Here is a 27236-nt window from a genome sequence, read left to right as displayed (position 1 = left end):
TTAATTGATGCTTGAATTGCTGTTTTTTAATAATTATGAATTGAAATTACAAAAAAAAAAAGGTTAAGTTATTGAAAAGGTCCTCTACTTTAATGTTTCGTTCACCCTGTTTGTTATATTTTAAAAAGTTTAATTTATCTATATAGTCTCATATATAAAATTTCTCTCATATAGTTTTTTATTTTATTTTATGTGTATACTAATTCTTAAAAATATTTAAGAAAAAAGTTCACCTAAAAATCTGTTGTCCTTAATATTTTTAAAATAACTTAAAAGTACCCTTCTATCAAGTTAAAATAAACTTTGTTAATAATTTAAACACATCAACGATTTAGAACTTGTATAATTATTAAATATCAAATTAAAATTAGGCACAACGTTCATTTAGGTTTATATATAAATAATATTTACTAGTACGAGGGTATAAAAAATATTTCATTAACATATACACAAGTTCAATTTAGATTGGATAGGTCCTCAAAACCAATACCGAAATCCAGTATAGTCCAATAAAATATTTGTACCTTTCAATAAATCAATGTTTTTAGTTAACTGATTTTGATTATTCCTATGGAAAAAAAATATTTTTTCACAAATAATAAAATAGATAATAAGATAAAACTATTTTTTCATAAAGCATTCTAAAGGACTTCCTAAAACAAGATAAAAACATCTCATAAAGATACAATATTTTCCCATAAACTCTTTCACTTGTATAAGATAAAATGCAGATAAACTTTTCCAACCACAGATCAAATTTGACACAAAAATTATTTTAAAAAACCCAATGCAAGATTGGTATTTGACATTTAATGATTTACCTTGAATCCATAGATCAATCACATCATAAACTGAAATAAAAGCAAAACAATATGAGCAATGTGTAAAAAATTTCATAAATGTATAAAAACAAGCCTTGTAAACTACAGTTAAGAAATGTTCCTTTTATCCACACCAATCATCTCATGTGTCACTTTAACCGGAGATCATTGGCTTCTTCTACAAATAAACAAAAAATGATAATAAGAAATTTGGCTAAGGCTTAAGAAGATGGGCCATTCAGAAAGCAGCATTGCACCAGAGACTTCAGCTACAATTCAGCAGAAAATTCTGATTAATTGTGCCACTTTCCTTTGGCCTCACTCAATGTTCATCTTCTAAGCTAAAATGTTTTGATACAAGTCTCATGTTTTCAATCCCTTCATACAACTCTCATGTTGCCAACCCTGTTGTCTTACAAATGGGACACAAATTCTTATGCATTAACCACTGCTTAATACATTCGGTATGGTAATCATGCCCACAATCCAGTGATCCTAAATCATCTCCATCTTTGTACTCCTCCTGCACATAACATAACACTCAAGTTTCAATCTGCAAAACCATGCATAGAACAAAAGCATCATAGTTTATAACATGAACATGCAAAGTTTACCTGACAAACACAACAGGGTTCTGCCTCCTGCTGAGAACCTGGTTCAGCTGAATACTTCTTATTTTTCATGTGTTTCAATATGGTCTCCTCACTCAACCCAGTGCTCACATTTCCAATGCGTTCTTCCAAAGCAAGTAGCTCCTATTACATTCAAAAGTGTAACACAATAACAATCTCTCATCAGCAAAGGGACTAAACGACACACTGGAGTGGTTTGAAACAAGTGTTTATTTACCTCGTAAGACATGTTATCAACATCAAGTCGCATATCCCTGTGTCGATCATGCATATCAGCAATTCCAGCGAACACTGAATGGTCGAGGATCATAACATCCTGTCATAAAACCAAACCAAACCTCTTACAACACTAGCTTAGTATCAGTTCAAAGAGCTCAAACACAACTTGTTGATGTCTGTTGCAGATGTGATTTCCACAGATCAAAACAAAATCCACTGAAATATATAAATTTCAAATACATCCTAAGCAGTTTCCATTTCCATACTCCCCAACTCTTCGACAAGAAACATAACACTAGATCTTTTATCATGTTTTGCAAGACACCAAACTCCACAACCAGATTTCATGGCCTCAACATCAGTTGAACATCCTAATATTTATTGGATTCCAAGCAACATTCTAGAAAAACATAAGCACACTGAGATCACGACAACATAACAGAATTTCTTATAGGAAAACTCAGGCTTATTTTCTATGCAAGAACAAAGTATACAATTTCTTTAGAAACCCTCAAGCCCTTTACACCAGGATTCATTTCTGTTTGCATTCTGATAATATTGTAATGTACAATAGTTTTTTCTCATTACAAAAGTTTGTTTTCTAAAGTTTCATCGGATATGAACAGAAAAATATCTTAACAATGATAAAAAATAAAATAGGACAAGTAAACATGTACAGAAATTGAACCAGTTTGAAGTAACTGTGCAACTGTTAACAGAAGTTGAAAATGGAGCCAAGAAAGCTTTACTCAATATCAGTGCTTGTTAACATATATCATTAATTTGAAATAAAACTAACCTCAAATCGTAGGTTCCCACCCCTACGCATGAGACCCAATACATTGCGGAGCTGCACAAAAGCAAATATAAGTCCAAGAGAACAATTATTCGTAATAAAGAAAAATAGGTTGATATCTGAGATGCCTCCATACACACATCCAAGAATCATAATAAAGAAACAATATTTTTCAGCAGTTAAAACTGCCAATAATATGCAAGATAAGAGTCGAATACATTGTTCATACCTCAGATACAAGTCTACTACTTCCTTCACCACCAGCAGCCAAAGATCGTAATGAATACTGAATTCCAAATTCACTATCACCTTGCCTCTCAAATGGGTTTACCCCAGATGAAGAAGAAGGGCCACGGAAGGAAGCATAATTGTTGCTTGAACTTCCAGCAGCTTCCAAACCAGGAGAAAACAAGGACCGACGAACATACTCGGATAACCTGCGAGGATACTGCTGAGGATTAGGGCGAGAAACCCACGCCGGAGCAGACGGAGGGTTGACAGCTGAATTTGAGCCTGCCCTCGATGAAGAACCAACATTTCCTGGGATACTTAAATTTGCACTGTGTGAAGCTCTAGCCGGATTTCTAACCACGTTTCTTAAATTGGTTGCAGGCACAAACATAGGGTATTCTACAATGTTTCTCGGCACACTTCTTGAACTTGCTTCCTCGTTTGGCAAACTATTTCTATCTGCACATATGACTGTGTTTGATGGATGATTGTTGGTTGAGCTGGAACCTCCATTCCACCTGAATGGCTGCACATTCCTTGGTAAAGCTGGAACATGAATAACAAGTGGCTGGCTTTGGGGAACCATAGTATCAACAACAGGTGGTGCTGACCTCAAGTCCAGAGAATTATCAACAGCATGAAACCGTTGCAACATTGGAGAGGACGAAGAGACACCAGAATTTCTAAGAACACTCCCACTTGAGATTGCAGGGGGTGGAACCGAAATTTGTTGACTTGAAGGATTTATCCTCACACGAAAATTTCTGTGGAAGCTTTCAGAGCTTGCTGCAACATTTGACCAAGGAATGCTCTCAGCTGCTCCATCCCCAGTACTCAGACCGAGTCTCGCATTCACCTGTTCTGTTGAGGCAGATCTGTTAAAACTGCTTCCCCCATAATCCTGAGTAGGAAGAGTGTTCCAAGTATTACCATCTGTATGCTGACTATAGCTAGAACTTCCGCCACCTGAAGATTGTCCAACACTTCGTTCAACAGCCTTTCTTTTACATGATACACGGCGTGTGTCCAGAGAACAACCAGGCCTACCATCAGTATCCTCAACCAAAAAGCCATTAGTGCCAGAAGGAAGCAGAAAAGGACCAGAACCAATTGAAGGTTGAATATGCTCATTTACCGGTCCACTAGACTTGTTCAAGTTAGGAGGATGTTCCACACGAAAGCCATTATCAGTGCCACTATCTGCTAAGCTTGCATTTAGGTTGAGATTCTGAGGCACCAAGTGAGAATTGGAGCTGCGCATATACATGGAACTTGTATTGACATTATCCAACGAAAAAGTATTGTTTGGTTCAAAGCGCCTTTCTTCAAGTCTTGGACCAGCTATAGCACCAGAACTTATTGAAGATGATAATCCTAGCTCTCCTTTCTGCTCATTGTTAGTAACCTCATTCTGAGTATTGCTGGAACTTGGCTCACCTAAGCTCCATCCACTTAGGTTCTGCCATTCATGGTTTATGGGATTTGCGTAAGACGGGTTCAAATCACTGGGGGGAAGTGCAAAATGGTTTTCTGCGGGATTTCGCATATTGTTCCAGAAAATATGTTGATCAACCGCAGCAGTACTTGATGTATCAAATTCTATGGTTTCTTGCAAGGAACCAATTGTACCTCTCTGCCCTTGCATTGAAGATATCTGAAGTTTCCAAACACAAAAAAAGTTAACTATACGAGAGGAATCCTAGATGAAAAAGCACGTCACACACTCAGCTCAGCAAATCTGTCCAACAAGAAAGAAAGTGAACATTAGGCACTGAAAATGGACATATCCAATTAGCTTCATGTAAAATGCTGTAAAAATCACATCAAACGGTGACCAATGTTGGCAACTCAGGTTCAGATAATTATTTCCATATGCATAATGTCACTAAAACTCTAAAAGCAATAGTTATCCTAAGCTTCTTGAAAATGCACCACGGTCACGATTGCATATCTACTAGTAAACTTTAAATTGTAGTGGCAGCAGAGCTTGAGCTCTGTGTTCATTCCCTTCATAAACTAGCACTGAAATCCATCAGGTGGATAGCAAACCAGATTCCTATCAATCTCCAGACACATTAGGTAGTATCTGTTCAAAGCTGAAAGACTGAAACCATAATGGGGGAAGGTTGAAGCCACCATTAGGTAGAGGATTTACCCACCTAAGAGGCAATCATATATATTTGTTTAATGCATCAACAGCAATAGTTGACAACAGATTAGCTCATTTGCTGTGCACACAGATTTTACATCATAGCGCAAACCAATGAGATGAAAACACCCTTTTATCATGTACACCAATGAATCAATGTAAAACTAAACTTCCCAAACACAGCCTGAGGTGGAGAACAAGGATAGTATTTTTCGAAAACCACAAGCACCAACCCTCACAACTCAAACACCTCTTTCATCAGCTAAGGAACCCTACAGTACAGAACCCAATAATGCAGCATTACCAATTGATTAACACCTCAGAAAATTATGCACCCAGCAGAGAAAGAAGACCATACACCCAAGAATAACAATAAAGTCAACTCCTTTTTACAGAACATGATTAACAAGACAGAAAAGAAAAACAAAAAAACGAAAATTTTCAGAGATCAGCAAAACTTTTGCAACGTTTCAAAACAGGGCTGGATTAAACATTTGAACACCCAACAAAAACCAATACAGCTTGTGAGAGGGGAGGAAAAGCAGTGAAACGTTAGGTGACCATTTACCCAGCCCAAAAACATTGGGAAAAGGCTGAATACTCCAATCAAACACCAAAAACATTATAAAAAACCCAGAAAAATTCAAACTTGATAGGTTTTGAATCCCAGAAAACCACAGAGTGATCAGACCAAAGGAGATTGAAAAAAAGGGTGCAGGAAACTTACAGAAGAAAATGAAACAACGCCGATCTAAGGGGAAAAAAATCAGAGGATGACTAATTGAGAGAATAAGCAAAGAAAGCACCCCACCCCATGTTTTGTTGTGGATGCTTTTTTTTCTTTTTTTATTGGATTTGTTTATTCTTTCCCGTTTCCACACTTGAGGTGAAAAAAAAAACAAAGAGGGATAAGAACAAGAACTGAGAAATGGAAAGGGGAAGAAGAAAGAAGAGAAGAAACGGTGTTGTTGCTCTTGGTGGAGGATGAAGAAATGATATCAAAAAATTATGAGATAGGAAAAATGAAAATTTGTGAGGAGAGATTAAAGAGGAGCAGTAATCTTCAATTTAGGAAATAAAATAAAATAAAATAAAAGTTGCCCAATAGATGAGAGAGTGTATGCAAAAGTCATAGCCTTGGTGGTGGTGGAGACAGACACACAGCAGCTTCCATTCCAAATTCAATTTCACCATTTTACTATTATTCATCACTATTCACGCACACAAAATAAATAGTATAAAAAAATAAATCAGAAAATCTTAAATAAAAAATTATTACCACTTATTATATTATCTGATAGTCATGATTATAGATAATCTCAATGGTTACTGTTATAAAAGACTTCATCAAATAACATCTCTCCCCTTCTTTATTGTCATCCAGTTTATTAAGATTAAAGAAAGCAGTAATTAATTTAGTTTATGATAATAAATTTATTCTAAATTCATATATTTTTTTTCAAAACCATCATCTTTTCTGCAATGTGTGTTCAATGCATATGCATCCCCCCACACAGATTAAACAAAAACCAATGAAGAATAACATAAAAAAAAAAGTCTTAATTTTTATTATGAACTTTATGGAAAACAAAATAATTAATTAAGGTAATTGGTGATTTATTACTTTCTTTTTCACTGGGTAATTGGTAAGGTGACCACAGGCTGAAAGGGTGTGTCTGGTTTGGCAGCTTACCAAATGGGTCCTTCTTTCTTCTGATTTTTCTTCATAAAATTAACAAATGCATCATCTTCCTCTGCCTTCTGTCTCCAAACCCAACAAAATAACATAATGCTAATAAATGAATAGTGTCACCAACACAGCCCCACTTCTCCCAAAAATTTTAGTATACTCTAAAGGTAAGAAAGATTCAAACTTTAATTAATTTCATTATTATTGCACTGTTATTTTTAATTTTTTACAAATTTGTAGATAATAATAATAATAATAATAATAATCTTGGTTGTTGTTGCATTACATCTCCTTCACGCCAAGCACCCACTTCTCCATGACCATTTCTCTTTTACCATGTCGTTCACATTTATACTCTCACATGCTCTTTCTTTTTCCTTTTAGTTGAATTTGATTTAGAAATAAAAAATGGTGCACGTGGCTTTGGTAATAATATCTTGGGTCCAGACTTGCAATATTTTTCCCTTCTTTTCTGTATTTGTTGTGCCCAAAATCTTGGTGTTTGCTTGGATGAATTTTGACTAACTATTTATGGACTTATTTTTTTGTTGGTGTTGTTTTGTCTTTCTCCCCACACATGACAATGATATGTTCATACATCTCCTTTTGGTTGGGTGAAGAAATTGGGAGAGATGAATAGTAAATAAAAATAACCAAATGTGAAACATCCTAGGAGGGTCACTAAATTTTCTGTCGGTACAATTCTAGGTGAAACTTAGCCAAAGTGTTAATATGTGCTTCCCTAATGTGGTTGCATGGATTTTTATGATGTTTCACAACCAAACAAATAACATGTTAATTTATAGGAAAAAAATTTAAACAAAAAAAAATAATTTTCGATAAATTAATTGTACCAAATAATTTTATTTTGAAAAACAATTGGATTTCATAAATCATAACATTAATATTTCACTTATGTTCACTGGTAATATTAATAATTTTACTGGGATTAATAATGGTAAAATTAAATTTTTGGAATCATAAATAAATTAATAATGGTGCGGTTAATTTTATAAAATTATAAATGAATTAATAATGGCAAGGTTACTTCTATAAAATCATAAATGAAGTAATTATGATAATATTAAATTTGTAACATTATTACATCGGTATTGATACGTTTAAAAAATAAATGCAACATTTATGGTCCATTGATGAACTATTTGAGACTTTAGAATTCAAATACTCTTGATATTTAGTTTTTAGTCCTTGTAATATTCTTTTGGTTTCGTGATTTAAAATTCAAAAATTATTGCTTTTTAGTACTTATTAAATTTTTATTTTAATTTTTATAAAACATTCTCTTGTTAGTATCCTAATAGCATTTTGTTTGATAAATAAATAATATAATTTTGTTCATACATTAAGGTTGTGTTTTTTAAGATATTACATGTAATTATCATATCACAATACTAGTAAATATTAATTAAGAGTGATCCATGATAAGATTATATCAAATATGAAATATCATATTAATAATAAATATTAAAGAGGTGATTGTGGTACATAGAAGCAATTTATCTATGAAATTAAGGTGAAAAGAAAACTTTAGAGTAATTTGTAGAATAATAATACTTTGACAACATTTTTTTATAATATTTTAACATTATATATGCGTATTATTCTTTAATTAGTTTAAAATTACTTCACAATTAATAATAATAAATCATAAATATCAATATAAACCAATCACATAATAACACGTAAATAATATTAAAATATTGTCAAAAACATGTTGTAAAAATATGATTATCCTCATCGTAGCACCACAAACAATCCTTTCTCTTTAATTAGTTTTTCTTTTTCCTCCATCAGATACATGTCACATTGCTCCTTTTGTGGGATGTTTTATTTTATTATTTTCTCAACTTCCTCATCTTTCTAACTTTTTTCTTTCTTTTCTCTTCTCAGCTCAGATGTGCTTTGTATTTATTATGTTACTCATCTAGTTTATCCTGTTACTAATTTAAGTTTGTGTTATTATATTCATGCTACCTACAACAATGGTTCCCTAGAAAAAGAAAACAAAAATTGAAATTAGTTGTTGTAGATTTCATCATACTTATTGTTCTGGTTGGAAATGTCTCCAAGTATTCCTACACAATTTCCTGCCGTCAATCGTCCGGTCTTCCGCTTACTCTCCCGGTTGTTCTCTAACGTGGAATGTTCACCTTCCACTGAGTTCGGCCGAGTACCTGTTAATGGAAATGTCAAGTCAGTGTTAAATTGACGCTCAAGTCAGTGTTAAGTATTGGTAAAAAAGGGGTAGAGATAGAAATAGAGTGAAATAAATGAGCATTAAATGTCACCAACTACCTTTCACCTTTGACCTGTATTTATAGTATTCGATATGGCCCTTGATTAACTATTCCTTAATTACGGCCCAATCTAAGGCTCGATTCTCCTAATTGCGTTTTAGCTTAATCTAATTATAATGTTTCCTTCTGCCTGAATTGGCTTCGCCGGTATGTTCGTAGTGGTGGAACGTCCGGTTCATGTGTGTTAATTCTTGTGCGGCACCTTGGCTTGCGGGCGACGTCGCGACGAACTAAAAGGACATGCAGATATTCGTGAAAACCTTTTAGAGTTTAGTTGGTAACCGTCCGTCCTGTCTGATTTCAAGCATGGTTTGTCGCGCCCACACGCCTGGAATGTGCAGGTTTCGTCGTTGTTACCGTGAAGATGGCAACCCTCCGTAAACCCTGACTCTTAACTACCGGTTACGCGTATGTCTCGTGTCGGACGCCTCACGCTCGTTGAGCGTCCGACTGACTTTAGACCGGTCCTCTATGATACAGTTATCCTAATTTTTTATATTAAAATTTGTTTGTCATCTTTTTCATATTTTGGTATATATAACACACGTATTTGTTTACATGCTTATATTTTCTAAATATTATATATATATATATATATATATATATATATATATTTATTTATTTTGAGATTCATGTAATATAAATATTTATACACGTATGAGAATATCTCAATCACCTAAACTAAGATATATTTTATCAAAGTATTATCATATCGACCACATCTTTAGTATTGACAAAATAAAATTAAATTAAGGTAAAGGTTTGCATATCAGCAAAACGTTAAATAAAGTTAATCAAGTAATTAATCAAGTGAATCAAATTCATTGAAATAAAAACTCTAAAAATTGTACAAATACAAAATAAATGAGATAAATTAATTATATTTTATTATTACCACATTTAATTGTATGATATATTTAATTGATATTATTGTTGGAGTGTTTTCTACATATAATTTTTTTTTTACTTTGAAAAGACGATAATTTAGAATATTTCAATTATCATAAGTTGTAATTTGGAATTTAAAATGTCTTAAAGAGTTTGAAGAAATCTTTTCATAATATTTCCACCTTATAATATATATATATATATATATATATATATATATATATATATATATATATATATATATATATATTCTCACGTCCTATTTAAAAGAATCAAATATGATATATTCTTTTTACATAAATGAAAAATACTGTTTATTTAAAGTAAATAAATAAAATTATATTTTGAGAAATCCCAGCTTAGTTTTCTGGATTTGAAAGTAAAGTAATTTGTTGAAAGTCGAAAAGATATTCACCTTTAGAAAATTTGTTAACTTACAAGTCAACAAATAAAAGATATATTAATATTTGTTATAACATAAATTATCAACTAACTAACTAATATATATGTTTATTAAAAGGTATATTAGAATATTTAATATCGAGTAAGTATTTCATACAATATTGTGATATATTTATAAACTTTTAATAAGTTAAAGATAGAAAAAAAAATGGAAATAAAATATTATAATATTTTACCAGATAATTAATTAATTAATAAATAAATAGGTATATTTATCATCTTTCCATGTGTCAGTAGTGGCACCAAGTAAGTATTTTATTATATAATTTGATTTGTGATGGCATTAGGAAAACCTAACAGAAGCATTAAGTAATTGAATGGAATATGGATATCCACAAAGGAATATCTAAAGTTTTTCATGATTCTGACATTTCTGGAACCTTATGCAGATTATTGTAATAAAAATGACATATTGCTTTTAGAATCATTATTTAAATTCTACGTAATTGTTGCATACGTTTTCTTCTCAATAATTAATCTAAGCTCATCAGAACCAAAAAAAAATTCTATATATTTGGCCAACTGATTTGATTTTCAATTCTTATGAAATAATTATACAGAAAAAAAAACATTAACAATTTTACCCCCAAAGAGGTTCATATTATCATTATTATTATACGGAATTATAATTTCAGTTCTCATTGATTTATAATTCATAATTTATCTTTGATTTTTTAATTTAATTTAATTTTTTTAAATCGCGTTGTTTTAATCTTTAATTTTTATACGTTTTTCCTTTGGTTTAGTTTAGGCTATTATTTGAACTCTATTGATTATCAACCTCTTTTCTTTAAAAACAAGCAAGATGGTTTTACTTCAAAGCAAATTTTTAGTATAATTAATTACACCAACAGTTAAATTTGACTTTAGAAATTTGTATTAAATACACTAGAAAAACAAGTTTTGTTAAATATGCACAAAAAATATATATGCACTCAAGTTAATAATATTTTCAAAATATTTTTGCCTAATTGAGTATTTGAATCCAAATTGAAAAAATTATTAAACTTTATAGCGGGATATTTGGATAAAAATAGAAGGGCTATACCCGGTATAACTTCACTGCATCTGTGTTGACTTCTATTTTTTAACAAAAAATTGAATGTAAATATTTTTATACTTTGACTTATAATTATCAGTAAATTAAAACATCTCAACTTAGGAACTGTGTAGGCTACCCATTACAAAAAAAAAAATAAAATAATAATAATAATAATAATAATAATAAATTATGTAAAATTGACTTTTAAGATAAAGATATTATTACTTGTATACAATAAAATTGATATATTTTTTAGTGAATACTAATGAAAACATATGCATGTGATAAAAGAAATAATGAAATTATTATTATAAAAATAAATATATTTTAATTTTACAATGAAAATAATTTTTATTTATTTTATAGATTATTTTTATTTATTTAGTAAATAATTTTTATTTATCTAACTTAAAAAAATAGTTAAATTTTTAAAGAATGGTTAAATTTAAAAAGTGAGATAAATTTAAATAAAACAATAATTTGAAAAATAAAAGTGAAAAAAAAAATCCAAAAAAATGAATCCCTTCATACATAAGAATAAATATATATGCGATCTCCAACCATTTTTATCAACGAATATTGTCTCCACCTATTTATTAAAATAGATTTTAATATTATATTAAAAAGTAATTGAAGTTACATTCATTTTCATAACAAGTGTAATATAAAGATTTATTTTAATAACACATTTCATTTTTACCAAATAAAAAACAATTAAAATTTCACTTAAACACTTTAAACACATTAACATGTAGCTAATGTAAGAATTTATAAAATCAATTTTTAGAATTGGTATGAGACTCAAATATTTTTCTGTTAAAAATTAAAAGTATAAATAGAAATTTTATAAGATAAGTTTCGTTATTTCAAGTCACATTATATTTTTAAAAACAATTTCTTCTAAAACTCTTCATTCTTTTTAAGTATTCTACTTGTTGGATTATCTATTTGAAGATCAAAGTGTGTCAAAGTGATCATTGCAGTAAGGTCTTCTAATCTAGCTGATTAGTTTTTTAAAAAGAGTATGTTAGTTTCTACTTTTTCTTTTAAGTTATATGTATCTTCCATGCATGTGAGAATTTGTACGTGTCACATGTGTCCTCTTAGTTGTTCCCTGTTGATCAGTGGTTCTAACCACATACCTTGATCATGATTTCGTGGTTGGTAGATCTAGACAGAGTTCTTTGAGCTAAGGAAACAATTTTGAGTCCTTTTGAGTTGTTTAAGCTCCTATTAGGTAAGAAAAACTAAATATCTTTTTTCTACTGTGTTAAGGCTTTAATAATTTGAATTAGTATGTTGGAGTTTGATTAAAGAGATTTAGCTTGTTGAGATTTTGTTGTGTTCTAGTATAATTTCTTGAACTTGATCTATATGTGTGATACCTGATATTGGGGGATTATTGCGATGAATGCTTATTGTATATTGTTTTTTTTTATTACTTTAGCTATTGTAATTGAAATTATAATTTGTTAAGAACTATTTTTTAACCTTCAGGTAGTGAAAGGTGAGAGTTTTGGATCAAATTTGAGGGTTTTGACAGGTGAATTTCTAGAGGTGTTAGTTTAAGAAGAAACCTAATGTTTGTGATTTGTTTTAAGGTCATTTAAGACTTGTTTAGCCTTTTAGTTCATTAAAATCTAATTTGGAATATGTGAAATATGGTATGAGTTATTGAGTTCTTGATGTAATGATTATGCTTATCTTGTTTGGTTTGGTTTTGAATTAGAGAAGTGGGGATTTTGAACCAATTGAGTGAATTGGTGTTCATTCTAACATCGAAAACTATTTTAGAACTCTCTATTGAGTCATGAATGCCAACTTGGTAATCTGAATAGGTTTATAGTTCCTCACATTTATAGAAATGAAGTTGTTGATTTTATAGTATAGGATTGAGCGATACTGGTATAGGTTGGCGATGCTAGTATAAGGTTGAGTAGTTCTGGTATAGGGTTGAGCACCAGAAAAATAGCGAGCATGTAATTCTTGGGTGCTGAGCGGTGCTTATAGGCATTGAGTGTTGCCCAAGCCGATGAGCCACAAGTTTCAGGGTGTTGAGCGGTATTCTAGGGCGTTGAGCATTGTCCAAGGCAGTAAGCCTCTGGTTTTTGGGCACTGAGTGACGCTTTTGGGCGTTGAGCACCACTTTCCTTTGTAGGTCTGGCTTCTTTTTCTTCTTTAATTCTTTGGGTGAGGGCTTGGTTCGTTTGGCGAGGAAATTTGTTTGTTGGGTGCCAATATATTAGCGTAGGTGCCATGTTTCAAGTTCTTCTTTAGGTTTTCTCTTCTTTTGATTCCTTGTTTGGTTGACTTGGTTTATATAGATTAATTACCTACTTGTGTGGAATTAATGAATGCTTTATGAATGATAAGCATAAATGTGTGTATGGATTTAGTATGTGTTATATGTATGATGATTTCAAATGAAATGGAAAGTGTGGATTAAGTATGATGTGAAAAGGATTCCAGGGGGAAATCCTTATGGTTGTTATGTTGAGTGATATAATGAAGTAGGGACTTCGGAATTGAAAGGATGATTCTGACACTCTTAATAACTTTTAATCTTAAGTAGAGAATGATGGTTATGTCATGAAGAGTAACAGGAGATCTTTACTCTGATGGTCATGTATTGACCATAGATGTTTGACGAATTAACCTTAGTGTGTGGTAGTTTGATGTGAGAGGGTTGTTCCACCACACACGTGACAGGTCCCCCATGAGTCTAACATCATTACATGTATCCAGATGGTCGAAGTTTAAAGGTGATATGATTATTTTTGTATTGTTTGATTTAGATGATAAGTGTGATATCACTATCTTAAATTATATAAATGTTCTTTTGGTACTTTAACTTACTCTTTTATCTCTATTTGCTATGATTACTTAATAATGTGAGCTTCATAAGTGTTTTTGGTGAGTAGGAGTTAGTTGATAGCAAAGCTAAAACTTAAAATAAGAAGTTTCATTGTTCTTATTTTTGTTTTCAAAAATCTATATTACATTTTTAATTCAGTGTAGTATATCTTTTTATAGTGTAAGATATCGTATATATATGGTGCTATTATATATTATTTCTGGATAATCATAATAACACTTTATATATTCTTCGTTAAATTAACTATTTTGTTTTATTAAAAATATAATATATGATATAGTAGTTAAACACATGAAAATTAATATATTACAAATAACTTTGAAAAAAAAGTCTTTACTCTTTACCTTTACTTTGTAAATTTAAGATTTTTAGTAATTCTTTTAAATTTAGTTACACATTAATGTTATTGTTTATAGTAAATAATTATCAAAGATCTCACAATTAAAATTTTTGTATTAAATCTATAATTATTATTTTTATTATACTAAAAATAAAATATATGAATATCGATTATATTGAATCCACTATTTAATGTAATAATATGAAAAAAATATTAATAATTTTGATATATTATGAATGAATTAAAAGTTGTGTCCATTGTGTTATGATTAGCCCTAATAAAGCAAGGGTTGGTTGAAATTTCAAATGCGATGCCTTCAAACACGGTTTAGTGGTTTTCATCTTTTCATAAAACAACATCTAAATCCAAGATTGTTTCACATCTACCACAATGCAAACCTCTTTTCTTTTCTTTTCTTCTTCTTTCCAAGAACCAGACATCATTAATGCCTCAACTGTAAAAAAAATTATACACCAATGGTCTTTGGATGCTACTGTCTTTCAACTTCGTACAAACGTATTAAATGTGTCTTTTGCAATAAACATTTTTAAGTCAAACATCTAATTTATTTCATAATTTTATCAACAATATATATGTATATACGATGGACTTTTAATTACTTTTATCTTTATGTATAAGAAACCAATTAATTAAAATTATTGCATGTATAAGAACCAAATTAATAATATTATTATGCAATTAAGAATGTGTGATAGGTATCTATGATGAAAGTCTAATTGATAACGTTTTACTCTAAAAGGGTCGTATAGTAAGTTTTAAGTATAGAAATATCAAATTGATGGTTTAATAGAGTAACTAAATTAATTTTTAACTAGAGAAAATAATTATTTTGATTATATTTGAATTATTTAGAATACACTGAAAAAAATGATATTAACAACTTCCTGTGTTTTCTTGTAAATTGCTATCGATAGAAATAAATTATAAGTTTAGCGAATCTTACTTTTCTTTGTAAACAATATTTTTTTACGTATTTATAGATATAATTAAGACACCATAAAAAATATAATAAAAAACTAATCTATTTTTAAAAAATATATAAAATATTATTGTAACAAATTCAAGTGTCTGACATTTGAAATGAAATAGTATCTAAAAATATAAAATTTAGATACTTGTATAACTCAAGATAATATATATATATATATATATATATATATATATATATATATGGGTTTGCTAATTTGCGTATGTTTTTTAGTTGGTACATTTTAGCAATGTGTACCGAGTTTCAGTAGACAAAAATACCTTTATATATTATGAATTCCAAGTTTTAAGGTCAATGATATTTTAATAATTTTCATTCTCAAAATTAAAAAAATAAAAAAAGAAACCCCCAAATCCTTACCCACCTCTCTCATTCCTCTCAACCCTTTCTCTTTCATTTCTTTCACTCCAACCTTTTCTTTGTCATCCCTACTCTAGCTCCAATTGAAAAAAAAAATCAGAAACACTTGCCTTATTTTAATAATTTTCATTCTCAAAACTAAAAAAAGAAAACCCCAAACCCTAAACACTTGCCTTATTTTAATAATTTTCATTCTCAAAACTAAAAAAAGAAAACCCCAAACCCTTACTCACCTCCTTCATTCCTCTCACCACTTTCTCCTTCATCTCTGTCACTCAAACATTTTCTCTATCATCTCTGCACTAGCCCCAACTAAAAAAACACTCATTATTAAAGGATTTACTCATATTCACCTTTCGAAAAAATTTCATTCAAACTCTCTTTAATTTCATTATCTTCACTATATATATTATAATCGACGAGCACAACTTGCACAAAGACTTATCAACATCCTTCTTTTACATTATGAGACTACTACGTAACATTGCTCCGTGACCATTTAATTTTTTTGGTAGAAATTCATTAACTTGTTTTCCTTTATTAAAGAAAAAACAAATTAAAATACAATAAAATTCTCAATTATAAAATCAAACAATAAAAATTCTAAATCTTGAAATTTTATTTATAATTATATAAAGAAAAAATTAGGTGCTTTAATTTTTTTATTTATGTAAGTATTTTTTTTCTCTAACCATTTTATTTAATAATGAGTGTTTTTTTAGTTAGAGCTAGTGCAGAGATGACAGAGAAAATGTATTGAGTGAAAGAGATGAAAGAGAAAGGGTTGAGAGGAATAAAGGAGGTTTGGTAGAGATAAAATGTTGGAGTGAAAGAGATGAAAGAGAAAGGTTGAGAGGAATGAGAGAGGTGGGTAAGGGTTTTGAATTTCTTTTGTTTTTTTTTTTAATTTTGAGAATGAAAATTATTAAAATATCCTTAACCTTAAAACTTAGAATTCATGATATAAGAGTATTTTTGTCTACTGAAACCCGGTACACATTGTAAAATGTACCAACTGAAAAACAGGCGTACGCAAGTTAACAAACCCCATATATATATATATATTAAGTTTAATCAAACATCATAAAATTCATATACTATGACTTATATCTATATCTCATTAAGCATATAATCTTAACGCATTACATCAAGAACCAGATGTTTCCATCGGTGAAACTAAAAGTTTTATGTATAGTTTATAATAACATGTAGCACTAAATCAAACAAATCCTATCAGGATAATTTGTAATACTATTTAAAGAAATTAACTTTAAAATCGAACCTAATCCCATATACCATATTTAAATTTAACTTAACTTCAGAAATCATATGATAACATATATTTTCACTTATTTATACCTAATTTAATCATCTTCATAATCTAAAAAATAATGATATTTGATCATATTTTAACATTATCTATGTGTCATTCTATGTTGTTTATGATTATTATTATTGATTGTAAAATAATTTTGAACCAATAATAAAATAACACATAAATAATATTAAAACATTATTAAAAAAATATTATCAAAATATGATAGTTTTAGTCTAAAACCACCAATGAAATGTGGAAGATCCACATGTAAATGAAAGCATTGGACAGCTCACAGCACTATAAAGTTTATTTGGGAAAGCATTCTTGCACCAATAATTGATGGGAGTATTAGCCACAGACTCAATAAAACAACAAAACAAAAATTCAAAGACATGAACCAAAATTCAGCATCCAAAATTAGGGTTTCTATAGAAATTAGAGAGAGAGAGAGAGAGTAATTGAGGATGCAGCAGTAACGAGAAGTTTGACCTTAATGTGTGCACATGAATTATTAAAAGTGACACTAAACAACAAAAGAAGGATCAAAGTTGAGACAAAGGGTTAGGTGATGAATTCAAGATGTTGAGCCACCCACATAATTTTAGACATACTACTCCTATACGTATTACTTTTATGTCCTATACCATTATACTCAAAAATACAAAACTATGTTACAATATTACATGTGTTTTCAATTTAATATAGAGAAAGTGGTGTCATAAAAGAACGTAATGAAGTATAAGATATAAATATTCTTCTAAGAAAAAATAAACCATCTCAATGTGTAAAATGTTACTATAATTTAACCTTAAATAAAAATGAAAAGGTTGATCTTATATATATAGACAAAACTTGTATATTCATTAAATAGAATCTATATTTTATATAAATTTGGTCAAGGAATTTTACTGTTATTGATAAATTAGATTGAACATTTTGCACAATATTCTAATATTCTTATACTGTCTTTAAACTTTTGCTGCAAATAAAATCAAAGGGATTTTTATAGTTTTGTGTGTTAGACAAAATTTTGTTGGCATGTTTTAGGTTATGAATCAAGAATGTGGATTACTTGAGGAATTAACAATATATATCTTTATTAAAATATATTTTGTATTTTAAAGTGAAAAATTGATATTTATTTTACAATATGTATTTTATGTCTTTTAATTTAATGACAAAATGCACATAAATAAATGCATACTAGATTTCAGCAATTATATATATTTTTTCAATGGCTTGAGAATTTTTTTAAATCTTAATTATGATATAAGGAACCTAGTTGAATTATATTTTATAGAATTTTTAATAATGAAATTAATTAAAGATACTATTTTCGTTAAAGAAATTCATTTTTGTATTGTATATAGTTGGTCATTCAATTTTATTGACGTTGATATCTTTCTATGATAATTTAGTGTAAAACACACTTTGCATGTCACATGTCAAGGGTGGAGTGTTATTTGTCGAAGGTTACACTTTATCTACTGAAAGCCATATATGCCGTATGCAGAGGACCGAGTACTATTTGTTGAAGTTACATGTTGCTTACTGAGTGTCACATGCTACTTATTAAGGACTATATGTTGCCAATTAGGACTGAGTGTCGTTTGCTAATAGTTAAGTACCGTTTGTCGAAGATTGTGTGCCTCCTACTATTATCATTTGTTGCCTACTAAAGGTAACAGTGATTTACTCGACCACAAGCTATATTGCCTAACTAATTCCATGCGACCACAAGCCAACTTGATTGATTCCACCCAACAACTAATTTCATTGGTTAAGTGTCTTACATTAACCAAGGTGGTCGAGATCAAGTGGGAGTTGATTGATGGAAAATTGTGCTTAGAACTTTGATTGGATGGTGACAAGAAGGTCAATGGGAGTTTGACGGTAGGAGGGAAAACCAAGTCAAGGCCTCCCTTTTTAACAAAGTGGAGAAGACCCTACATTAGATGACGTCATTTATCGTATACAATGTCATTTAGTTCATGATATTTTAATATGTTCGTCTGAGTTGGTGAAGCCATCATACTTATCGAAAATATGCATCATCTAGTTATCAGGTAAGGGGTCTCCAGAATGTCGCAGTGAATAAGAGCATCTTGATTGTATCTACTGTCCCAATGGATGAGTTATGATCCTTGTTGGCCCCATGACTCTCCTGAACCATATGGTCAGGTTCATCGTGTGATTGTTTGGTTGGTTTGGGCAGTGTCGAGGTGGAAGGCACAAGATTCTTAGCACCCCAACCCTGTTGCATAATTGCATTATCTGTGTGAAAGGCTTTTAATTGTTCCTCAAATTTGCTCTGCATTTCCATCCGCTTTTGTAGGTTCCTTATCATCTCACTCAGGTCCAATTGGTCGTCCAAAGCTTTTTCTAACACAACTTTGCTCATCATATTCCTTTTGGTCACTATATGAGTTTATAAGTGCTCGCTCAATCCTACGATAGGCATCAAAATGTTTATGTTGGATTGGTTAAGTACTAATAACTCCAAAGTAGTTCGATTCTCAACTTCTTTCTCTCTCTTCACCTGTAAATCCTCTGCTCCTCTGCTCCGTTCAATTTAATCCAATTATTGCTTAGTCCACAATCGCTCAGATGGTACCTATAAAAGGTACTTCGATGCTTAAGTAAAAATGGTTCAATCACTTTGATATTAAATGCATAAATCAATGATCATCAATACCTCACATGAACCCTTATTTATATAAATCGTTTATTAATCACAATTATCATGCTAATTTATGCTAATATTTGCATATGCTTTTAATCATTCTAAATGTATCTTCAATGAATAACTCAAACGATCAATCATATTCTTTTATAAGAAGGTGCAGTTTTATATTGTCTCATCAATTATTTTGTTGTATTAGTTTGATAACCACATGTCACGATATGACTCTAGATGCACGTTTCGATCAATAATTTAAACAACCAGTCATATTCTTTCATAAGAAGATGTGACTTTATTTATCTTAGCAATTATTTTGTTGGATTAGTTTGATAATCATATATCATGATTAACCTGACGAATCTAATTTAACCGATCAAGTTATATTATATAAATACCAATAATTTTCAATTTATAAATTAATATCTAAATTAATTATTATAATGACTAATTATTTTTTGTCTAAAATTAATTACTATTTAATAATTATATTATATATATATATATATATATATATATATATATATTATTCCTACTTTTGACAAAAAAGATTATTAGGTTAATGTGTGTGCGTTAACAAATTACACTTCTGCCATTATTATACCAAATTTTGTTAAAAATATTTAACATTATACTATAAAACTTCTGAACCACTGGCAACCACTACACCCAACAACAATGTACGTATTATATGCTATTTAAATAGTATTTCATTTATATTGAGCATAATATAAATATTTTAACCACCAGAATATTATCAACTTCGTTGTAATACTTTCAATGCTACCTTTTAATTGAAATCGTTACCTTACTGTAATGCTAAAAATAATTCATAAAATAGTGGTTAATTTATTCTAAAATATCAAAATACCTCTCCACGACAAAAATAGTTTTCCATTCACCCTTGCAAGACAATGTAAATAATTTGACAGATAAACGAAAGGTGAATCATTGTGATAAGCTATTAATTTTGTGTATATCTAGACTAAGCTAATCAAGGTTGGTTGACTGTGAGTGCTCATTAAAAAATGAAATATCTAATCGAATCACGTTTTATTAAAATATGTATTAGAATATACTAAATTTAACTATTTAAACCCACAGACAAAAGGATTTAAATGTGTGAAATGTGTATTATAAAGTGGAATTGACCCTAAACAAAGATCACCATGCAACATACCAGTCTAACCTAATTTTTGAGATAAAGGCTCCAAGTCTTTTAAGACTTGACATAACTTTAAAGTTTTCCATTTTATTTTTACGTTCGATCCAAATTTCATCTATACTAACATGCTTAAGCATTTTGAATTCGACCAATAATATAATCTCAGCAGTGCATTAAAGTTTTTATAAAAATAACTGTATAAGAGTAAGTAAAAGTTTAATGATTGCATTATTTGTATTTATTTTTTTAAATGGCATATAACCTTTTAAACTAAGTTTAAAATATAAAAAGTTTTGGCCTGACCTATTTCGTAAATCATCAAATATTAAATAAACTTGATGTAGCTCAAGCTTGATATAAACGAAAATAACTAGTGACTTGTTATCCCCAATCATTGTACTAATATTACACAAGTTGCTTCTCCAAAGTTTCTAAGAAAAAATAAAAGACCCTACTTTTAAAGATGCTTTTTTATTGTTATTTCTACAAGAATTTTTGTAAATTGCGACTGATTATAGTTGATAACTTCAACATCAAACGGCATTGCCTGGAAACAACATCTGAAGTAGGAGGAAAATGACATGGGAGGCCAGCTAATTTTCTTGACTAAAACTACAAGACGGTATAAGTAAGTACCTGAAAATACAAGGCAACCACCCTTATTTGTTTGCTTTCTTGGGAAACACAAACAAGACGCGACTCAAACTAAATATACAAATATATGTTCTTGGGATAAAAGCAATTGAATTTCTAACCAAAAATTTCAGGCAATCTATATAAGCTTTTCCTAGTTATTATTATTTTTTGTTCAACCCTACACAACCTTTCATTTCAACTCATGCACAAGTAAAACACTAGAGCTGATCCACTGGGTCACGGATCAGGCTATCATTGGCAGTATTCACGCAAATAAGATCATCAATCTGTTCAAACAATGATATTTTTTTTGGGACTGAGTCGACCCACCCAAAAAAAGTTATTTCTGCATAGGTGGTGCCAAACTTGGCAGGCGCACGCAATGCCCCATGCTTTGGGTAAAAGAAAGAATAACTGCTGCAAAAATATAATTCTTTGGTCCAACATTCAAAGTATGCCCAATTTTTTTGACATCTTTACTCAAGCTCAAAGATATATATGTTTAGATGTTTAAATAACATCATATTTACGGAGAAACGGGTCTCAGGAACCATGAACTTTCTGAAATCTTTGTATGAGACTTGAAGTTAAAGCATATCACACAGCAGATCACAAACCAACTACTATGAACTTCCAAATGTCAGTATATTAAATGCACATAAAGCACAACAAATACAAACTACACTGTGTTCCTATATCGATGCTGCGAACAGCACACTCTTTACATTTACAATATAGAGTATTCTTTACTATTGGATAAATTTTATGTCAGACTCACTAAAAAGAGTCATGATTTTTAACGGGGACCATATTAAATTCACTGAACGTGCATTGATCTCGCACACAATAATGTCATAGACAAAGCAGAAAACAACATTCAATAGATAAATGATCATTGATTCCTAGTTTTTGGAACTTTTGCATATCACATAGCAATCAAGTACAATTTAAACCGATTCACATGCCTTTTAAGTGCCAAGCTCAAACTTTTAGCCAAAAGAAGGGAAGACAACTGGATTTCAAAAACAGAAGTTATACCACACAAGTAGCCATAAAATGAAATCTGTCGCATAAAATACATAGAAAATGCAGTAAACAAGAGCAGATCCTCCCCCAAATAGACAAACATAAATTGATACCACCAGTGGCATACCCACACAAAAAGGCACAAGCAGCATTGTTATATACAGAAACTACACAGATCCAGTTGATAAAAACCACGATATAAATGGCATAGTACCAGATTGCATACTACCAATTTGAATAAAGTCTCTACAAACACTTACAAAAGAGGAAAAAAAAATGAAATAGGTTTCTTCATAAGCTAAAATTGGCTTATATATAAGCTAATTTATAAAACTTTTCTCATATTAACTTCTATAATAGTTGTTTTTTCAATTAATGCATAAACTACTTTTAGCTTTATGAAAAGCTTATTTTACTTCTTATGTTTATTCTCCTCTGAGTCTTTATAGAGAAATTTATCAAGACATAAAGACCCTGAAAATCATAAAATTAGTCAGCTTAACCACAGAAGTAAATAGAAGGTTAAGGCAAATCATATAACTATCGTTATGCTGTAACACTTACAATTTGGAGTTCATCCGATTTACCTCTTGAACAAGATAGGAAAAATAAAGTACCACAGACAGTTACGAATAGGCCCTGCTACTAAGGTGTAGATAGTAAATTCTGATGGCCCCAGGAATGTAATATAATTTAAATATGAACAGGTCGTTCATTCAAGGTAGGAACGAAAGTATGAAGTACGGTGAAGTTGCTCATGGCATATAAGTGTAAATTGCATATTCCAATTACCAATACCAATATCTAACTCTAACTCTATCGCTCTGGAGCCAATTGCCATTCAGTAGGCAGAGGAAAACAATCTGCATGCCCAAAACAAAGAAGATCCGCTGAATATTTCCTCAAGTAGGGCTCAAGAGTTTAACATACAAAGATCTAAAGTAACTACCTTAACAAGCGAAGAGATCATTATCCATGACATTCGCCCCAACCCATCTGACGGTATGTATCTTCATTTGAGTGGAACAGCTACTCAATATCATAAATCTCTCTCCTTTCGATGAGTCAGTTATCCATTCTGAATACAATTGTTTCAGGTGACAAATACTCCTGATAGCTGGATTAGAATTCCCATTATCTCTTACAACCAACCAATTCATACAATATCATTCAATTCTATGAAATCCTCCTCTAGAATGGAAAGCATATGCTGCTGAGGTATCACAGCTTCATTGAACAATGCACCGTCACAGGGAAGTCCAGAAAGCCTTTCCTGAACCTGATAACCACAGCAGCAACCAAAAGAGTTTAATACTTTAAAAAAAATATATTCTCCACCATAAATAAAAAGAAAAGGTACAAGGAAGAATATGCTAAAACTGAATGAATGAATAAAAAAATAGGACAAATTTAAAGTAATTGCGTAACTATCACTTTACACATGCAGAGCTTTCTGTTAACCATTACATGTGTTCTCCACCTTTAGAAGAGTAGACAGCTCAACTTTTACGAAGACATTAATGAAACAAAATACACGTATGTATTTCGAATATCCAAGAGCATAGTGACATAATTGTAGTTTTAGCGACATGCTGTGACAAGAATTAAAAACTTAAGATGTTACCTCTGATAGAAAAAGTTCTATTACTAGTAAAATATGGATGCAAATGCCATCTGAAAAGAACCATCACATGAATGAGTTAAAAATTTTCAGTCTTTTCTTTTAAAAAATAGTAGTTGCAACAAATTTTGAGTGACTCCCTATGCTAATGAACCTAATTCTGACTGCACTTTTCAGGCTACTGCTGATGTTCGCGACTGACAACTCTGAAACAAAAATAATTCAAAGGAATCCAATGGAACTATCTAGCTCCACAAACTAAAACTACCAACACACAAAGCCTTCCTAGTAGTAAGTCATACACAGTGTTGTATTATTGGAGATCCTACATCAACTAAAAATATAACCAACTTATATTATATACATAGATCCAAGCGTTATCTTATAAGTCAATTTTGTAAAGTTGAAGTACACTTAAATCCACTTTCTAAGATTGTATTAAAGTCTACTTTAGCAAAGCTTGTTGAGAACTATCATGTCACTCGCTATGAGAACACTATCTGTCACCCACAAATATCTAGTTCCATACTTAGTTCTAGGCATGAAAGAATATGTTGAAAATTTCATATTATCAAATTATAGTATATAAGTCAAACCTCACATCATAAACCACTAAATTTACTTTCTTAGATGCATGGTTACAAAAATGAAGCATAAGTAAGCAGAAACAATAATTTCTTAACACAAATTAACACAAATTGTAATCGTTCAATTCTATTCTATAAAAAACAAAAGGTTCCACTTTTTATATTCATGTTTCGCTATATTTTTACAATATGCCAAATGCTAAACAAAGAACAAACATAAAAACAGCCCCATAATTAAAGTTTAATGACAGTAAAATATAAGTTTGCATAAAAAATTCAGTAAAGATCAGCAACTGAGGTAAAACTCCAATCTCTGATTAGATAACAATGCCAACACCTCCTAAGAAACTGTATTCAAGTTCTCCCTTGAAATAAAACCATCAGTTACGTTCTTATGTGACATTCTAACATGTGCAGTAAGTTTCCTAAGTCATGCAATTTGCGAAAGTACAAGACAGCTTATCAAATAAGTGTTAATTCTCACCGGCTGACTTCCCTGAGCAACTGAAACAGTTGCAGCATGATCATGTTCACCACCACGCCTAATTGGATTCTCAGCGGCCTCAATCTCTCTATTAACAAATCCATCATCACAAACGTCATCACCTCCAACACATCCATCATGTTGAACACCGATGTGTCGCACCACCACAGCTGCACTCTCTTCAGCACAACAACTGCGACCAATTTCAGATGGACTATTCTTATGATGAGGCTTATTCACCACACGACAAAGCACAAAAGAAGCCTGCAAATGCAAAAATCAAATTCGTTACATTAATCAATGGCTTGTTTGGACTCAGCTTAGATGATCAAAATCACGTTGAAGTATCAGTATAATCAATCAATCAGACAACACTCTCCTGTTAAGACAATACTCTCTTTTCAGTTCAATAATACATGTTTTTCCCTTTCATGCTCTTGGTTTTCTCTGTTCTGTTTCTTTCCTTTATGTCTCCTATTGTTTACACTGAAGCGAACAACACCATGCATATGGAGTGTGCCAAGACCATGCAGACACAATCAAGAAACGTTGAGATGGTATCAGAGCTCTTCTTTTGAAGAGCTCTACTGCGCATCCGCTGTTCTTGCTTTTCTCTCCTTTTTCAAGATGAGCGCTGAGTGTTGTTCAGTAAGGTGGTGTTAAATTAAGTAACTTCCAATACTAGACTTTATTTTTAAGTAAATGCAAGAATAAATCTAATTACATTAAAATCAGTTTTCAATTGCTCTTCCAAAAGCAAACGAACTATTCCAAGAAATGGTGTGATTTTAATTAATCGTGAAACCGTACCAGAATTTGGTCAACCAATGCGTACTCGTACAAAATCCAATCCGTTCTGGTAGCTTTTTTCAGCGAATTCCCGGCGTAGAAAACGAAACGGGACCTGGTGCCTAAAACAGCGTTCCCAATCCCACCGTTATCGCGAATATCCCGAACCTTTCCCTTCCGGAGCCAGAACCCGCTTTTGACCTTTCTGCTTGGGCTTTTGGGCTCTTTAACGGTGTAACAGAACCAATGCTTCTTCCTCCCCCGGTAACCGTACGGGAAGCACGCAGCGTCCGGTAATTCGAAGGGGTCATGATCGTACAGGTTCAGTTCTTTGATCAAATCAAAACCGTTGAACCTCTGCTCCCGGTTCTCGTTCTTCTTGGTTAAGTAGTAGCCGAGTAGAACCTCTTCGGACGGGTAGAACCGGCAACCAGGGGGTAGTGCATCTTGCGCTCGGTCTTCCATTAATCATGAGATTGAGATTGAGAGTGTTAGGGTTTAAGGAGGATTTAGGAAATGGGAGAAAGAACGAAGAAAAAGAGAGCGAGTGTGGTTTTGTAGTGAGAACGAGAATCGTGTTATGCAAGCTTTGCCACTCTCCCGCCGGTGACTGTGCGTGTGGGACATGGCGCCTATTGATTGGCTGTGACGACGCCATTTCATTTGCCCACGGTGGAGCCGGGTGATGGTATCATTAGTCGCAGCAGCCTCATATCAGTGGCTCATGAGTGGTTCAACCATCATACGTCGTGCGGCTGCGGAGCACCTGGTCACATACTTCCTGGTTTTTACTTTGTTTTGACCTTGGGGAGGAATCTGCTGCGGCCTGGGCATGACGGTGTAGAGCAATAGCCAATGATGGATCAACACGTGTCATATGTGCGGATAATGCTGCTTTTTCTGCGACATTGCTTAGCGTTTTGCGCTACGTTGCCGTATCAAGGCATATTCACTTAATTAAGTCTAAGAATTTTATTAATTAATGGTTAATGATTAATAATTAATGTTAACTATATATGTTGACCGGTATTACCAATCTAATTTCAAAAGAAGTTCGAATAATATCCGTTTGTTTTTAGTTCTTTACTCACTATTCGT

At 31.3% G+C, this 27236-nt stretch overlaps 2 protein-coding genes across 3 annotated transcripts; both read right to left on the bottom strand.

Moving 5' to 3' along the window:
- Nucleotides 1–873: 873 nt before the first annotated feature.
- Nucleotides 874–6005, bottom strand: LOC106764982 (probable E3 ubiquitin-protein ligase RHG1A). The gene is made up of 6 exons (XM_014649450.2): nucleotides 5576–6005; nucleotides 2698–4437; nucleotides 2472–2522; nucleotides 1671–1769; nucleotides 1436–1576; nucleotides 874–1344 (listed from the first exon to the last, which is right to left on the bottom strand). The coding sequence occupies exons 2-6, from the start codon at nucleotides 4342–4344 to the stop codon at nucleotides 1213–1215; spliced, it is 2070 nt and encodes a 689-aa protein (XP_014504936.1). The 5' UTR covers nucleotides 4345–4437; nucleotides 5576–6005; the 3' UTR covers nucleotides 874–1212.
- Nucleotides 6006–23028: 17023 nt separating this feature from the next.
- On the bottom strand, nucleotides 23029–26916 carry LOC106764248 (NAC domain-containing protein 71). 2 transcript variants are annotated; one of them, XR_001375893.2, is made up of 4 exons: nucleotides 26160–26916; nucleotides 25350–25613; nucleotides 23607–23936; nucleotides 23036–23520 (listed from the first exon to the last, which is right to left on the bottom strand). XR_001375893.2 is itself a non-coding variant. In XM_014648507.2 (3 exons), exons 1-3 carry the CDS (start codon nucleotides 26601–26603, stop codon nucleotides 23814–23816), a joined length of 831 nt encoding a protein of 276 aa, XP_014503993.1. In that variant the 5' UTR covers nucleotides 26604–26916; the 3' UTR covers nucleotides 23029–23813. The 2 variants fall into 2 exon arrangements, 1 of the variants encoding a protein (XP_014503993.1); XM_014648507.2 differs by having other exon boundaries at nucleotides 23029–23936.
- Between the last annotated feature and the right edge of the window lie 320 nt (nucleotides 26917–27236).

Source organism: Vigna radiata, chromosome 6 (assembly GCF_000741045.1).
Source record: "Vigna radiata var. radiata cultivar VC1973A chromosome 6, Vradiata_ver6, whole genome shotgun sequence".
Lineage (NCBI taxonomy): Eukaryota > Viridiplantae > Streptophyta > Magnoliopsida > Fabales > Fabaceae > Vigna > Vigna radiata.
Note: the sequence above shows the minus strand (reverse complement) of the source record. Positions and strands in the feature narration are given on the sequence as shown.